Source organism: Microcebus murinus, chromosome 20, assembly GCF_040939455.1.
Source record: "Microcebus murinus isolate Inina chromosome 20, M.murinus_Inina_mat1.0, whole genome shotgun sequence".
NCBI classification, from domain to species: Eukaryota; Metazoa; Chordata; class Mammalia; order Primates; family Cheirogaleidae; genus Microcebus; species Microcebus murinus.
The window spans coordinates 29,766,328-29,781,543 of record NC_134123.1 but is presented as its reverse complement, the minus strand read 5'-3'; the positions used below and the strand labels follow the sequence as shown (position 1 = coordinate 29,781,543).

At 55.1% G+C, this 15,216-nt stretch overlaps 1 protein-coding gene across 1 annotated transcript in view; it reads left to right on the top strand.

The window, feature by feature from the left end:
• Positions 1-15,216, top strand: part of LOC105861207 (polycystin-1-like protein 2) — an 88,750-nt gene that overhangs the window by 33,195 nt on the left and 40,339 nt on the right. Inside the window, exons 12-21 of the mRNA XM_012746570.2 lie at positions 1,423-1,543; positions 2,267-2,408; positions 3,427-3,603; positions 5,783-5,928; positions 6,957-7,151; positions 8,487-8,618; positions 10,350-10,532; positions 12,063-12,187; positions 13,037-13,163; positions 13,810-13,941. Of these exons, the coding sequence (XP_012602024.2) occupies positions 1,423-1,543; positions 2,267-2,408; positions 3,427-3,603; positions 5,783-5,928; positions 6,957-7,151; positions 8,487-8,618; positions 10,350-10,532; positions 12,063-12,187; positions 13,037-13,163; positions 13,810-13,941 (1,480 nt within the window). The remainder of the gene's footprint in view (positions 1-1,422; positions 1,544-2,266; positions 2,409-3,426; positions 3,604-5,782; positions 5,929-6,956; positions 7,152-8,486; positions 8,619-10,349; positions 10,533-12,062; positions 12,188-13,036; positions 13,164-13,809; positions 13,942-15,216) is intronic.

The following is a 15,216-nucleotide window of genomic DNA, read 5'->3' as shown; positions in this document are numbered from 1 at the left end:
ACGGAAGTAGGAAGATTCAAGAGCTGTCCTGCGGGATACAGCCCTGGACACACAGCAGACGCCAAAGGGACCTCTTGTTGGCTCAAGTGAGAGGCGGGACATTAGAGAAGGCCCAGGGTTCGGATCCACACGTGGTGGTCCGTGTTCTATGCACACGCTTAGGACGAATCACAGACGCTCTAGTTTGCCCGTCTGTGCGGTGGCATTTCGGATACGTCACTCACAGGGTTGTAAGTGTTGCCAAGCTAATAAAGGTAGAAGCCATTCATGCATGGCGTGCATGCCATAAACCACAGCATGATTTAACTATTACTAGAACTGAAAGTAATCACAGAAATGCTTTGGTTTTATCCCTTCACTTTGCAGGCGGGGAAACTGAGGCTCAGGGAGTTTAAGTGACTTGTACAAGGTGACCTTTCGTAAGTGGCAGGGACAGGATTTGAACCCAGTGTCCTGTCTCACTCAGCCTCATGCACTTTCCATGTTCCCACCCTGGCAGTGAATGAAGCGGGAGTTTGGTCAGACTGTGAATCATTCCACCCTCACGACCAAGGCTATGTCCTGGTGTTGGTTGGGGCAGGGGTGGCTTTTATTCCATCCTTCATTTGAAAAAAGACCATTCTCTACCCTCTCAAAAGACTTGAAAAGAACCAGACAAAAGACCATTTGAGTGCCCAAGACATCTGTCTTCACTCGTTTTTGTGTTGCCTGAAAGGAATATCTGAGGCTGGGTAACTTAGGAAGAAAAAAATGGCCTGGTGCAGTGGCTCACACCTAAATCCCAGCACTTTGGGAGGCCAAGGCAGGAGGATTGCTTGAGGCCAGGAGTTACAGACCAGCCTGGACAACACAGCAAGATCCCATCTCTACAAAATAAAAAAGCATTAGGCATGCACGGTGGTGCACACCTATAGTCCCAGCTACTAGGGAGGCTGAGGCAGGAGGATCACTTGAGCCCAGGATTCGAGTGAGTGGCAGTGAGCTGTGATGGCACCACTGCACTGCAGCCTGGGCGACAGAGCGAGACTGTGCCTCACGGGTTCTGGTGGCTGGAAAGTCCAAGTGTGGGCACCTGCATCTGGCAAGGTCCCCAGGCTGCTTCCTGTCATGGCGGAAGACAAAGGGCATCTGCACGTGCAGAGATCACACGGCGGGAGAGGAGGAAAGAGAGGGAAGAGGGAGGCGCCAGGCTCTTTTCAACAACCAGCTCTGAAAAGAACTAATAGAGCAAGAACACACTCCCTCCTCCCCCAACACAAAGGGGATTAATCTATTCCTAAGGGATCTGACCCCACGACCCAAATGCCTCCCACCTCCAAAACAGGGGATCAAATTTCAGCGTGAGGTTTGGAGGGGACAATCATCCAAACCACGGCCATGCCCAAAGACGCTCCCTTGCAATGTCCCCTGTGTGCCTTCCAGCTGTGAGAAGAACTGCGGGCCACTGAACGTCCATGAAGACATTCTGCTCAGGGTCACCATGGGCGATGACTCCCCGGGGGCCACGTTCAGCTGGTATTTAGACAGCACCCCGACAGAGAAGGTAAGGACCCGGACCACACTCAAACACGGGAACTCTCCCGCCCACTGGGATCACCCGGAAGACGGGGGTGTCCCACGCCCCGTGCGGAGCTGGGACTGGCCGACCCCACTCAGAGCCCGTGGAGTCAGGGACGGGGTGTGGCTGCAGAGGAGGGTCAGGGACTTGTCAGCAGGGAGGATGGACACAAGAGAGCGAAAACGTGGGAGAAACCCTGCAGCGAATGCCGCTGGCGCCCCAGCCCAGTCCCCTTCCCCGGCTGACGCACCTGTTCCAGTAGCTGTTGGCCCACAGGCGAGGGACGTGGGATGTGACAGCCACCCGGCTCCCCGCCCCCGAGGAAGGCAACGTCGGTGGCCACGAAGCTTATGCTCAGAGCTCCCCCGGGGGCCAGGCTGACGCCCCCTGAAGCCACTTCTCTGTCCCCCTTCCTTCTGCCCTGTTCCCTCCCAGGGGTTCCCCTGAGCGCCTCCCTCCATAGGTGACCTGCACACAGGTCCCCATCCCAGGCTGTGCTCCTGGGGACCTGGCCTCAGACAACCCCCCCCCCACGCGGATGGAGACTGGGCCTCCCAGGGCGGCCTCCCGGGAAGCCGCCGGGGCCTGCCCTCTACTCACCACAGATGAATCTGGAAGGCCCCCCGGCAGTCAGAAGCCACCGGCCTGCTGAGGCCCAGTGGCCCTGCGACAGCCTCAGGGGCCCTGCCGGGCGCTGCTGTCTTTCAGGCCGAGCCCCTGCCGGACGCCTGCGGGCTCGGAGGATTCTGGCCCAGCTCGCTGACCCCGCTGCAGAGCGACGCCTCCGCCTTGCGCCTGCGCAGTTCCCTCCTGCGCACCTGGGGCCAGGTCGTCAGGATCAGAGCCACAGGTGCGCAGCCCCCCCCCCCCTCACTTCCCGTCTGGGAACAAAGATGCACGGAAACACTGATATCTGGGGCACAGGCTCTGGCCACGTGAGTCCCGCCACAACCACGTTCTGCCCGGGACACGTCGGGTAAAGGATGTGACCTCTCTGTGCCTCAGTTTCCCCACACGAGGACTGGGGATCATCAAAACAGCTTCCTCGGAATTGTTGCCCTGCAGGATGAGGGAGAGGACACCAGTGGTACAAGCAGGTCATGCTGGGGTTGTGCCACCTGCGTGTCCTGCCAGGGGGTGACTCAGAGCTTGTCATTTAAAACAAGCCCAGGGGCCGGGCGTGGTGGCTCACGCCTGTAATCCTAGCACTCTGGGAGGCCGAGGCGGGCGGATTGCTCGAGGTCAGGAGTTCAAAACCAGCCTGAGCAAGAGCGAGACCCCGTTTCTACTATAAGTAGAAAGAAATTAATTGGCCAACTAATATATATAGAAAAAAATTAGCCGGGCATGGTGGCACATGCCTGTAGTTCCAGCTACTCAGGAGGCTGAGGCAGGAGGATCGCTTAAGCCCAGGAATTTGAGGTTGCTGAGAGCTGTGATCATGCCACTGTACTCCAGCCTGAGTGTCAGAGTGACCCTGTCTCAAAAAGAAAAAAAAGTATCCTATAAAGATATACAATTTTATTATGCACCCATAATAATTAAAAATAAAAAATTTTTAAAAATTAAAAAGCCAACCGACTAACCAAGTCTAAGGTCACTTGGTTAATAAATGGCAGAACTGAAATCCAAGCTTAGCTCTGATTGTCTTCCCCAACTCTGCCCAATTTCTCAAAGGGAGACCCTGGGGTGCCCTGCATCTGGGAGAGTTGTCAGACATGCAGATTTCTGGGCCTGCCCCAAAATCTCTGGAGCGGTCTGAGGGGCCCAGGAATCTGCATGGTTAACAAGCTCCTTGGTGATCCTGAAGCATGTTCGAGTTTGTAGAACCTACACAGGCCCCTAAGCGTGATCTGTCTTGACTGCAGCACTGACCAGGCATGCCTACGGGGAGGACACCTACGTGATCAGCACCCTGCCTCCCCCCAAGGCACCCACCTGCGCCATCGCCCCGGAGGAGGGCACCGTTCTGACAAGCTTCTCCATCCTCTGCAACGCCTCCACCGCCCCGGGCGGCCTGCAGTACTGCTTCTGCCTGGAGTCAGGTACCGCCTGAGGACTCTGCTCTCCCCTCAGCTCCTGGGCTCTTCCCTGCTGAGAACAGGGGCCCGTCTCGCTCTGGAAGCTGCTAAGAATGAGCTCTATGTCCGAGAGAGGTTGGCAGGAAAAGGGCACCCCCTAATCCTTGGGCCCCCACCCCCAAGGCGCTGACCCAGCCAGCACCCCACAGAGACCTGAGAAGCAGGTCTCATCAGTAGCTCCAAAATGCCCTCTGTCTTTGCATGGGGACATTGTAAGGGTGACATGAGCCAGGATGCCCACCAGTGTGACCATTAGGGGCCACTACAAGGACACCATCCCCGACACACACTCGGAGTAGCCAAGACCCCTGGGAAGGCTGGAGCTATTTGGGAAGACAGAGAGGGGTCTGGAGCATATAATCTTCAACGACGTTATTGATCCTGCCTTGCGGGTGGTGGCAGGGAATGGGTAATGGGACAGGACCAGCCGAGCTGGAAGGAGAAGGCTTTTTTGCAAAGGTTTACAGACGATGACTGTGGAAGACCCCGCCACCTTGCATAAGGCCCTGCACAGCCTCCCTCCCGTGGTCACGCGAACAACCCACACCCGGGGCAGCAGCGGGGCATCGGCCAGAGTGGCGGGAGAGCAGCCCACGTGGCCTTTGTTCCCCCATTTCGGTGGTGATTGGTGCTTGCAGGGTTCATCTGGTTCCTTGTCTCCTCCCAGTGGGCTTTGGCATTTTATGGCCCTCACATGGGCTCCGAAAATGTCCTAGGCAGACGGGAACTGTCCTCCAAACGTGGGCACAGGAGTGCCACCAGGATTCACCAGCATCAAACATGACAGTGATGTTAGCTCCACACCTTCCTTAGGGACAGGTGGACCTAAGCTAGTCACAGACCCAAGGGAGTGTAGTTTTCACGGGGTGCCCTGTCCGATAGATGTGGACGCTCAGGGCCATTAAGAGGGCTGTCACTCAGGCTGAGCCTGGAAGGAAAAAACCCAAGTATGGTAAGTAGATGTTATTTCAACCCTGAATCCCTGCAAAGGGAGAAGCCAGGACAGCCGCTCTAATTGCAACTGGTTATTCACTTTACTACCTCCCCCTGCCTTACACGGGTTAGCAAGAAGGCAGGGAAGTGTGGCCGAAGAAACAGGAGTTTCAATTGCAAGTTAATAGCTTCATGATTGATTATCTGCCTGCTATGGGATGATGAGTGAGGCCAGTGCTAGGCGGGTCCTATTTAAGGACACAAAGGCTATTCATTCATTCATTTTTACAGCAAATGGGGATCAAATGCTAGGCTCTGTTCCAGGTGCTAGATAAATATCAGGGGGCAAAAGAGTGAAAGTCCCTGACCTCATGGTCTAGCGGCATGGTCGAGACAACAGGTAAACAAAGGCACACATGACAGTAGGGGCGGCTGTTGTAGAGACAGCAGCCAGGGAAGGGCTTCATAAAGGAAGTGACATTTGGCCGGGCACAGTGGCTCACGCCTGTGATCCCAGCACTCTGGGAGGCCGAGGTGGGCGGATTGCTCAAGGTCAGGAGTTCGCGACCAGCCTGAGCAAGAGGGAGACCCCGTCTCTACTAAAAATAGAAAGAAATTAATTGGCCAGCTAAAAATATATAGAAAAAATGAGCCGGGTATGGTGGCACATGCCTGTAGTCCCAGCTACTTGGGAGGCTGAGGCAGGAGGATCGCTCGAGCCCAAGAGTTTGAGGTTGCTGTGAGCTAGGCTGATGCCACGACACTCTAACCGGGGCAACAGAGTGTGACTCTGTCTCAAAAACAACAACAACAAGAAGGAAGTGACATTTGAAGGAGCTTGCATACATTTTGAGCTCCCTCTCTCCCTCACCCCTACTCTTTCTCTTTCTTTTTCTTCTTTGTACCATTTGGTTTACCACTTTGAATTTTTTATTTTAAAAAAGTGGTAAATGGGAGGTTTTTTTCTGCAATTTTTCACCGATGTTAGTAAAGTTATTGCAAAGTTACAGTGACCTGCATTTAGTTAGAGAAGACAGTGGACCAGTGTATATGGCTGTCTACTCCCTGAATGCATGGAGTCTCCAAGTGCCTGCCATGCCTTCAAGAGTGGTGGCTGTTGTGGCCCGGTGACCTGGCTCTGCCTGGGTGGCTTGCAGTGTCCCTGTGGCCTGGAGATGCCCCTCTAACTGCTCAATTTTTATTTTTCCAGGTTCCTGCCTACACTGTGGCCCTGAACCTGTCCTCCCATCAGTTTATCTGCCACTTGGAAAAGAAAACAATGACTTTGTGCTGACAGTGGTCATTTCTGTCACCAATCACGCGGGGGACAGACAGCAGACCCATGCAGCAGTTAAGGTAGGTCGTGGCGGTGGCCATAGTTTGTTTACTGAGAAAACTTCCTGGGCCGTCTGAACCTCACCAAAAGGGTAGCCAGATGACAGGCAGCCAAAGGCATAGCCAAATTAGTCACTGATTCATTCATTCCTTCAACAAATATTGACCGAGCTTCTACTATGTGTCAAGTCCTGGAAATACAGCCATGGACATGACCGGAGTTGTCTCAACCTGTGCAGATCTTATGACTTAGTGGCCAGGGTGGGGGTAGGGTCTTGGGAGCCAGGGGCAGGGATGGCGCAGAAGGACCCTGGCATGAGTCAGGCCAGTGCCTCCAGAGAGCTCAGAGAAAAGAGGACAAGAGCAGCCAGCAGGGACACAAAGCAGGACCTGGATAAAGTCCCGAGAAGATTTCAGGGGTCAGAAGCAGGGTGGAGGGGATGGGATTTAGAATAAGATGAGGAGGGCAGGGGACCCATGAAGCGATGACTTGCCCAAGGCTTGAGTTGACCAAGGCTTGGTTTTGGTGGCCATCGGCTGCCCGGTACAAGTGGGTCCGGCTACCCTCCGGCCTCAGGAAGTGCCCTAGAGCCCCCGGGCCAGGTCGAAGGCATCCAGGCCTGCTCTGGCTCCCTACGTTAAGAACTGTGACTTCAGGCCCCAGATTTTTTTTTTTTTTTTGAGACAGAGTCTCAATCTGTTGCCTGGGCTATAGTGCTGTGGCATCAGCCTAGCTCACAGCAACCTCAAACTCCTGGGCTCAAGCCATCCTCCTGCCTCAGCCTCCCGAGTAGCTGGGACTACAGGCACGTGCCACTATGCCCGGCTCATTTTTCCTATATATTTTTAGTTGACCAATTAATTTCTTTCTATTTTTAGTAGAGATGGGGTCTCGCTCTTGCTCAGGCCGGCCTGGAACTCGTGACCTTGAGTGATCTGCCTGCCTCGGCCTCCCAGAGTGCTAGGATTACAGGCGTGAGCCACCGCGCCCAGCCAGGCCTTAGGTTCTTGAACAGGGACCACTGAGCACATTCCTGGCTTCCCGACAGGTGAGACTCGGAGACGCACGTGTTGCGGACGGGGCATTCCAGGCTGCCGTGTCAGAGAATATCGCCACCACTCTGCAAGGCGAGCGTGGCCCCGAGCGGCTCCTCCAGCTGGCCAAGTCCGTGTCCTCTGTGTTGAACCAGGAGCGCCAGGGCCAGGGCTCGGGGCCCCAGCTGGGAGTGGACGTCAGGCGGAAGGTGCTCGCAGTGGTTCCTTACACACCATTTCGCTGGGGTCCCAGGGTCTGTGTGCAGCCCCCTTTGGGCTTGGGGCTGGGATTCAGGGATCAGAGGAGAAGCCTGGAGTGTCTCCCAAGTGGCCAACATCGCCTCCTTCTGGGTCCCTGTGAGTGACACAAAGTGAAGAAAATGACTTCTCCATTGATAACCTGCTTTCTTGGCCTTCGTGGAGTCACGGGCTTCTGGGGCTGGGAGGAAGTCACACAGCGTCACTCCATACCTAGTGTCAAATATCCCTTCGTGTCAAAGACAACAAAATCAAGGCCTGGAGCAGAAAAGTGACTTGGCTTCGGTCATATGGGTCAGCATTTGGGGTTGGCCCTTAGATGTTGTCCCAGCTTTGTCACTTACCACCATCTGCATTGTCATGGGCCAAGGACTGAACCTCTCTAAGCCTCAGTTTCCCTATCTGGAAAAGAAGGAAAATAATACTATTTTCGGCATAAAGTGGTGGTCAGAGTTAAGTAAGAATTACAATCACTGCAACTAAAGGTTGAACTATAAAAAATTGACAACATTCAACCAGTTTTAATCCACAAGATGGCCATTTCCTATGTGACAACTTAACGGTATGGACAATTATTGCAGAACATACAATTACATCCACTCAGTGCATGTCACATGAATATGCATGTGTATGCACATGAATATGCACATGAATATGCATACAAGCATGCATGTACACACACAGACACTCCTGCTGGGCATGTAGAAGAGAAAAAAAAGGCATGTCCTGGTCCCTGGAGGGTTTGCAGGAAGGTACTATATAGCAGGGTGCTGGACACCATGTGCATATTCAAAACAAAAAGCAGCAGTTGTCATGGTTACTGCCAGACCCTGAATTAGGGCTTCATGGATGTGTAATCCCCCTACAGAGTAAAAGGGGAGGTCCCCATCTATGTTATGGATGAGGAAACAGAGGGCAAGAGACTGTGGTGGCTCACCCGGTCCACATCTGATGTTCTTAGGGTTTCCCTGACATGGCCAAAGCCAGCCCCTCGCTCGTGCTTTGTGTCCCCAGCGGCAGGACTGCCTGGCCTTCAGGCTCTTCAGTGATTCTGCCCAGCTGCCTTTTGCCACATGAGGTGACATGCTCACTGGTTTTGGGGATCAGAAAGTGGAAGGCCGTTGTCACTCTTACCATAGCAGCCATGCGGCAAACCAAAGCCACCAGGGCTTCAGAGAACCCCAGAGGAGCCTGGTCGCTCCTCTGACCCCACACCTTTCTGAAATGACTTCACGGAGCCACTGGGGTTACATTTCCTCTCCCCGCCTTTCTCGCCCCGTGCCAAGGTCAGAGAGCGTGTGCTGGGGTCGCTGTCTGCGGTCACCGCCAGCCTGGAGGACATGCAGCGGGTGCAGGGGCTGGCCGAGGCGCTGAGGGAGGTGACCTGCCACAGTGAGGAGCTCAGCCCCTTGGCCCAGGTGTGTAGCCCCCACCCGCCGAGCCCGCCATGGGACACGCTCCTCCATGGCGGTGGGTGACAGCCCAGCTGGGCATGGGCCGAAGGGGGCTCTCAGTCATGGGGCTCTTCCGATGCCACCAAGACCTCTGCCACCTTCTTTCCAGGGGTCCCGCGTGGGTGGTGCACGGGAGGGTGTCCCATGCTGGGTGCGAGGGCTGTCCGCCCACACCGTCTCCCCACCCACCGGTGAGCAACTTGAGAGGGTAACTGAGTCTAATTAATCTTTGGTGGCCAAGTTCACGTCCAGACACAGCTGCTGAGTGCCCGTGTCCCCCACCCCAGCACACACCGGATCCTGCCTTTCCTTGCCTGGGGGCCTTCCCCAACCCCCAGACACCCCCCTGTCCTCTATCTACCCACAGGGCAGGTAATTCATGCAGTGTCAGTGACTCATGGGGCTGGGGCACCTGTACCCTCTTGACCGGTAGTCCCAAGCAGGATTGAGCCCCAGGAAACGGGCGTGGCCACACCCCTGCCTCGCCTTCCACCCTTCCCTGTCTCACCCCCACCCCCAGTTTATTCCCAGGGTCCCCTCTGAATAAACGACCTGCTCTCAGATCTTTGCCTCGGGATCAGCTTCTTGGAGAGCTCGAATTCAGACCCCATGTTGGCAGGGTCCTGGCAGCTGAGGGTTAAAAAGGAAGACATGTAAACAGTTGGAGGGGAGAACGGCCTGGCTCTGCTCCATGCGCTCTGGCAGGAGGCCGAAACCTCAGATTCTCAGCCTGAAGCCAGCAAGGCTGGTCTCTATCTCAGGGGCCATGGGTGCCGCGGATATGACACTTTCCGTTTACACACCCACGAGCTCATCCAGCTATTTTATGTGCATACGCACTATATGCACGTGTACCTGTTAATACAGAATCCTCTCTCCATCCTTCTATTCACGTGTGCACGCATGTATTCATTCATCCAATGAGCGCTTCCTGAATGTCTAGTATGTGCCAGGTGCTGTGCAACTTGGTGAGAATTCAGCTGTGAATTACGCAGATGTGGCCTCTGCCCTTGTGGCACTTTCAGACGACTGGGACAGCCAGACATTAAACAAATAAATTCACAAATACTCCTTACAAAATTGGAAGAAGTGCTGTGTCCATCCATCCACCCATCTATCCATCCTTCATCCATACCCCCACCCACCCATCCATCCATCCACCTGCCCACCCATCCATCCATTTCCCCCCATCCATCCTTCATTCATTGTCATCCATCCACCCATCTATCCATCTTTCATCCATCTACCCACCCACCCATCCATCCATCTACCTGCCCACCTATCTATTCATCCATCCACCTACCCGCCCACCCTCCCATCTATCCATTTGCCCACCTGTTGATCCTTCATGCATCCTTCCATCCATCCATCGTCCATCCATTCATCCATCCAGTCTAATCATCGAGTGTCCCTGAAGGCCTGCTACGTGCTGGGCACTGTGCAGGGCGCTCTGGGAAGGACGCAGACAGAGGCAGACCGGGACACTCTGCTGAGGGAACTCCGAGTGCTGCAAGGAGGGAGGACCAGGCCTCTGGTCAGGGACGCAGGCAGCCGTGCGCCGGCTGCAGCCCAGCTCTTCCCTGGCGTGTGCCCCTCCAGGCCCCCTCCGCTGCAGCCTTGTCCCTTGGATGGCACGGAAGAGGGTCTACCCCAAGCAGGGGCTCACACTGCTTTTCCTTCTTTGGGTGAGCCCAGCGGGAGGCTAGCCGGGCTCTGCAGCGTGTCAGCGAGGCCCTGGTGACAGCGAGTGCCAAGGCCCGCCCTGAGGACCAGAGGCGCCAGGCAGCCACCAGGGACCTGTTCCAGGCTGTGGGCAGCGTGCTGGAAGCTTCCCTGAGCAGCAGACCGGAGGAGCCTGCGGAGGCCAAAGGCAGCCAGGTGGGTGCCTGGGACAGAGGCAGACCCCACACCCCGCGCATGCGCTGCTCACACTAGCGATTCTGGGTGGAGCTTCCTCCCCATCTTGCAGATGATGCAACTGAGGCACAGAGATTAAAGTATTGCCCAGGGAGCGGGAAGAAAAATCCCAGCGGGCAGAGCTTCTGGGAGGCAGTGCGGTGTGGGGCAGAGCGCAGGCTCTGGGACGAGGCAGCCTGAGTTTGAATCCTGCCCCTGTCGCCCGGGAGGCTGTGACTTGGGCAAGCTACACAGAGCTTCCTTAAGCTTTGTTTCCTTGTCCGTAAATCGAGGCGCTCGGCCTCATCCAGGTAAACGGGCAGCTGGAGAGGTCAGATGGATCCCGTTCCAGTCTGGGTAAACTCCTGGTTCATTTCTCCAAGGACACAGAGGACAGGCTGCTGCCCGGAGAAGGAGCAGGTGCGGCCCCGTCTCAAGTGGCCCCAGCACCCTGATGGGGACACGGCCTCCCAGACATCATTGAGACAGAGCTGCAGAGCCCATTCTTGCTGTTCCACGTTCTTCATTGCGTGGGGCCGTCACTCTAGCCAGGAAGAACTGAGAGGCACTCGACTCGTAGGAGCGCTTGGATGCACACGCTCACACGCTCAGACACACTCAAACACACTCACACCCCCACAAACACACAGACACATGGTCAGACAGACTCTCATGCTCACATGCAAACTCACACTCACTCATGCTCACACATAGCCTCAGGCACATGCTCTTGCACACACATGGTTGCATACTCCATAATCACAAAATCACACACACACACACACACACGTGTGCATGCTCACTTACACACACCCTCATGCCTACACTCACAATCACTCAGATACACACACACTCACACACACTCGCAGACTCACATACACACACACAATCTTATCTTCACACTTGCAGTGACATCACCCTCACACGCACATACGTGCACGCGCAATCTGTGCCCGCACAGGAATTCTGTGCAAACATGCAGCCCCTCCTGGGTCCCCACAGCAGCCTTGGTGGCAGCAAGGACACACCTCACCTGGGGGTTGGGGTGGGTGGGGAGCGGAGTCCGTGCCCAGGGGACCTCGTGAAATAGCCGTGCCCCCAGCTCTGCCATCCCCCTGGAATAAGCCGCAGGCCTCGAGTGGGTGTCAGCAGCACAGAGACCCGTGTCACAGCTCAGCGCATGGACTGTGGTCCCAGCTCTTCCCCTTAGCCATGTGTGACCTCTCCAAGTCTCCCACCCTCTCTGTGCCTCTGTTTCCCCATCTGCCGTATGATCGCGGTTAAGCACCTGCTGAGTAGAGTCGTAGTGAGGATGGAAATGGCTCACGTGAGTCAGGCACTGGAATCTTCCTAAGCGCCTGCTCCTCTCGCCGCCGACAGGCCTGTCTTTCCCCCTCGCTCCTCTGTCCTCGCCCCGTCCCTGCTGCCAGTCCCACTCTAGCCTGGTGACAGGAACCAAAGGTGATGTACAGGGATGCGACCGCAGCGGTATTCTCCCGCCTCCTTTCCCAGACTGCCACCGTGCCCCGGCTGCTGGGAGCCATGGAGCATGTGCAGACCGCCCTCCTGCTGGGCAAGCTGCCCGGGGGCCCGCCAGCCACCCTGGCCACCCCCTCCGTCGCCGTGTACACAGACAGGTAAGCGCTGCCCCGCGGGTCCCCGAGAAAGCTCATCCCCTAACCTCGCTCACTGCACACCCGCACCCCGGGAAGTGTGCTGGGCAGAGCCCGGGAGACCAGCCCTGGGGCAGGAGACATGGTGGCACCCAGAACTGCCAAGCACCTTGGAGACGGTCCCCGCTGCCAAGCTGGGCATTTGCACACGCAGCACAGGAAGGGAGGTGTTGAATGCGGAGCCCGGGGTCGGAGCTGCACGAAGGAGTCCTGAGAGGCAGGTCACTTCAGGGTGCCCTCCACTGCACCCTCCATTCCTCATGCGGAGAGCAGGCCTGCATGGTGCTGCGGGCACCTCGGGGACCCCTGCACCAAGCCCCAGTGCCAGGGTGGCCACTTGGGTCCCAGGGGCAGTTTCCAAAGCAGCATCCTGATCAGAGGTGGGGTCTGAAACCAGGTCCCCAATCTGACCAGAAAAGATGGGACCGGATGCCCATGGCATCCGAGGTCAAGGCAGGTTTGGAGGCAACTCTGGAGAAATGTCTGCATCCGAGCTCATCTATCCACTCATGGGAATACGTGCCCCTATCACGTGCCAGGCGCTATTAGGGGCATTGGGGGCACAGCAGTAAACAAAGCTGGCAGAGCCCAGTCCTCCTGGGGCCTCCGTCCCGGCACAGGGCTCGTGGGCTGCCTTTTATGCCGATTCTGCTGATCCAAACGCGCAGAACCATCGGGAGGAGGGACGATGCAGCCGGCCACTCTGCGGGGAAAGCCGGGCTCCCTGTAGCGCAGGGGTGGGGTTGGGGGGCTCCTCCTCCAACACTGACTCTCTCCTCTCTCCCCCACACCCCCGTCCTCACCCGTGGCCAGAGTACAGCCGTGGAGCTGGCGAGGCTCCTCTGTGCATGGCGCCGACGCTAACTCTGCGACCTTCACCCTGCCCACCGCCGCCTCCCTGGGCTATCTGGAGGACGGCCAGGAGCCTGTGGACATAAGGGTAACGACAGCAGTGACTTGGGGACAGCCCTGTATAGGCTGCAAAGCACTTTCGCACGGATTTGCTCACTTTAACAGCCGTGTTGATTACAGGGTATTATTGTGCCCATTTTACAGATGAGGTTCAATGACTTGCCCGAAGCCCCAAGTCAGTGGCCCCTCTGGACTTCCTGGCTCCCAGACGCATCCTCCTTCCTGCCACTGTGTTGCAAAATTTCTCTAGTGGCCTTAGTTCACTGGGAATCAAGCTCCGCTGGCTTAGTGCCATAGCTCAGAAATGGCACACCCAGGGCTCTGTTCTGTCCCCACATTGGAACATTTGACTGTCTACTCCTTGAGCCTTAATAAAAGTAGACAAATGTGTTTCTCTTGGACACGTATTGGCTCTTTGGGAAGAAAGACTGGAACGGTTTTATATTCCAGTAACTGCTCAGCCAAAGCAAGTCCAATTGGGGTTCCCCAGGGCCAGCTCTCTGAGGCCACAGCTTTGAGGGACCCCAGCAGCAGCTGAAGGCAGGGCTCCTGTCACGCCACAGGGCAAGGGCTACTCATCAGCACAGTCTTAGGACCTGATCATTCATCTAGAGGCGTATTTGCCTTCCAGCCCCTCGGGCGTCTTGGCCAACACTCCTCGTTCTTGGTTTCAGATGATGAGTTTCCCAAAGAGTCCATTCCAGGCCCAAAGTCACTTTGACGTCAGTGGAACCATTGGTGGCTTCCGTCTGACCAGCCCTAGTGGACGGCTCATACCTGTGAAGAATCTGTCGGAGAGTATCGAGGTAGGAGTTGGGGGTGTCATCACAAGTCGGGTGGCATTTCTTTCTTGTCTTTTGTTTTTTATTTGTTCTTTTTTTTTGAGACATAGTCTCATTTTGTTGGCCAGGCTAGAGTAAGTGCCGTGGCGTCAGCCTAGCTCACGGCAACCTCCAAATCCTGGGCTCAAGCAATCCTCCTGCCTCAGCCTCCTGAGTAGCTAGGACCACAGGCATGTGCCACCATGCACGACTAATTTTTTCTATATATATTTTAGAAACTTCTTTCTATTTCTAGTAGAGACAGGGTCTCAATCTTGCTCAGGCTGGTTTCAAACTCCTGACCTCGAGCAATCTGCCCGCCTCGGCCTCCCAGAGTGCTAGGATTACAGGCATGAGCCATCGCACCCGGCCCTGTCTTTCTTTTCAATTTAGTTGGGATCAAAAGTTGTTTGGTTATAAGAAAAGAATGGTTAAAGAAAAATATCATTCAGAATGATCCTTACACTCGCTCGAACATTGTATTTATCTTAAAAGTATAAATGTATGTTCATTTGTCAATTTCTAAGAAGCTTTCCTGGTTATGTAAATCTGTTGATGGATAGTTTAATCATCTTCATTGCATAAACCACCTTTGTAACAGCCTCCAAAACGTCTAGTGACATTTTGTTTAAAGTTGAGCAAAAATGTAAGCACACCATGGTGCAATGTGAGTGCAGTTTCTTTTAAGATTTTTTTTTTTGCTCACTCCCCTTCCCCACTCCCAGCCACCATGCCTACCTAATAACAGTTTTTAGTAATGTCCACGTCCTCATCCCTGGAGCCTGTGCCTACATTACCTTAAATGTACAAGGGACTTTGCAGATGTGCTTGAATTAAGGATCTTGTGGCCAGGCGTGGTGGCTCACGCCTTTAATCCTAGCACTCTGGGAGGCCGAGGTGGGTGGATCGCTCAAGATCAGGAGTTCAAAACCACCCTGAGCAACAGCGAGACCCTATCTCTACTAAAAATAGAAAGAAATTAATTGGTCAACCAAAAATATATAGAAAATATGAGCTGGGTATAGTGGCACATGCCTGTAGTCTCAGTTACTCGGGAGGCTGAGGCAGGAGGATCTCTTGAGCCCAAGAGTTTGAGGTTGCTGTGAGCTAGGCTGATGCCATGGCACTCGAGCCCAGGCAACAAAGTGAGACTGTCTCAAAAAAAACAAAAAACAAAGGATCTTGCAGCCAGGCACGGTGGCTCACGCCTGTAACCCCAGCACTCTGGGAGGCCAAGGTAGGAGGATTGCTTGAGCTCAG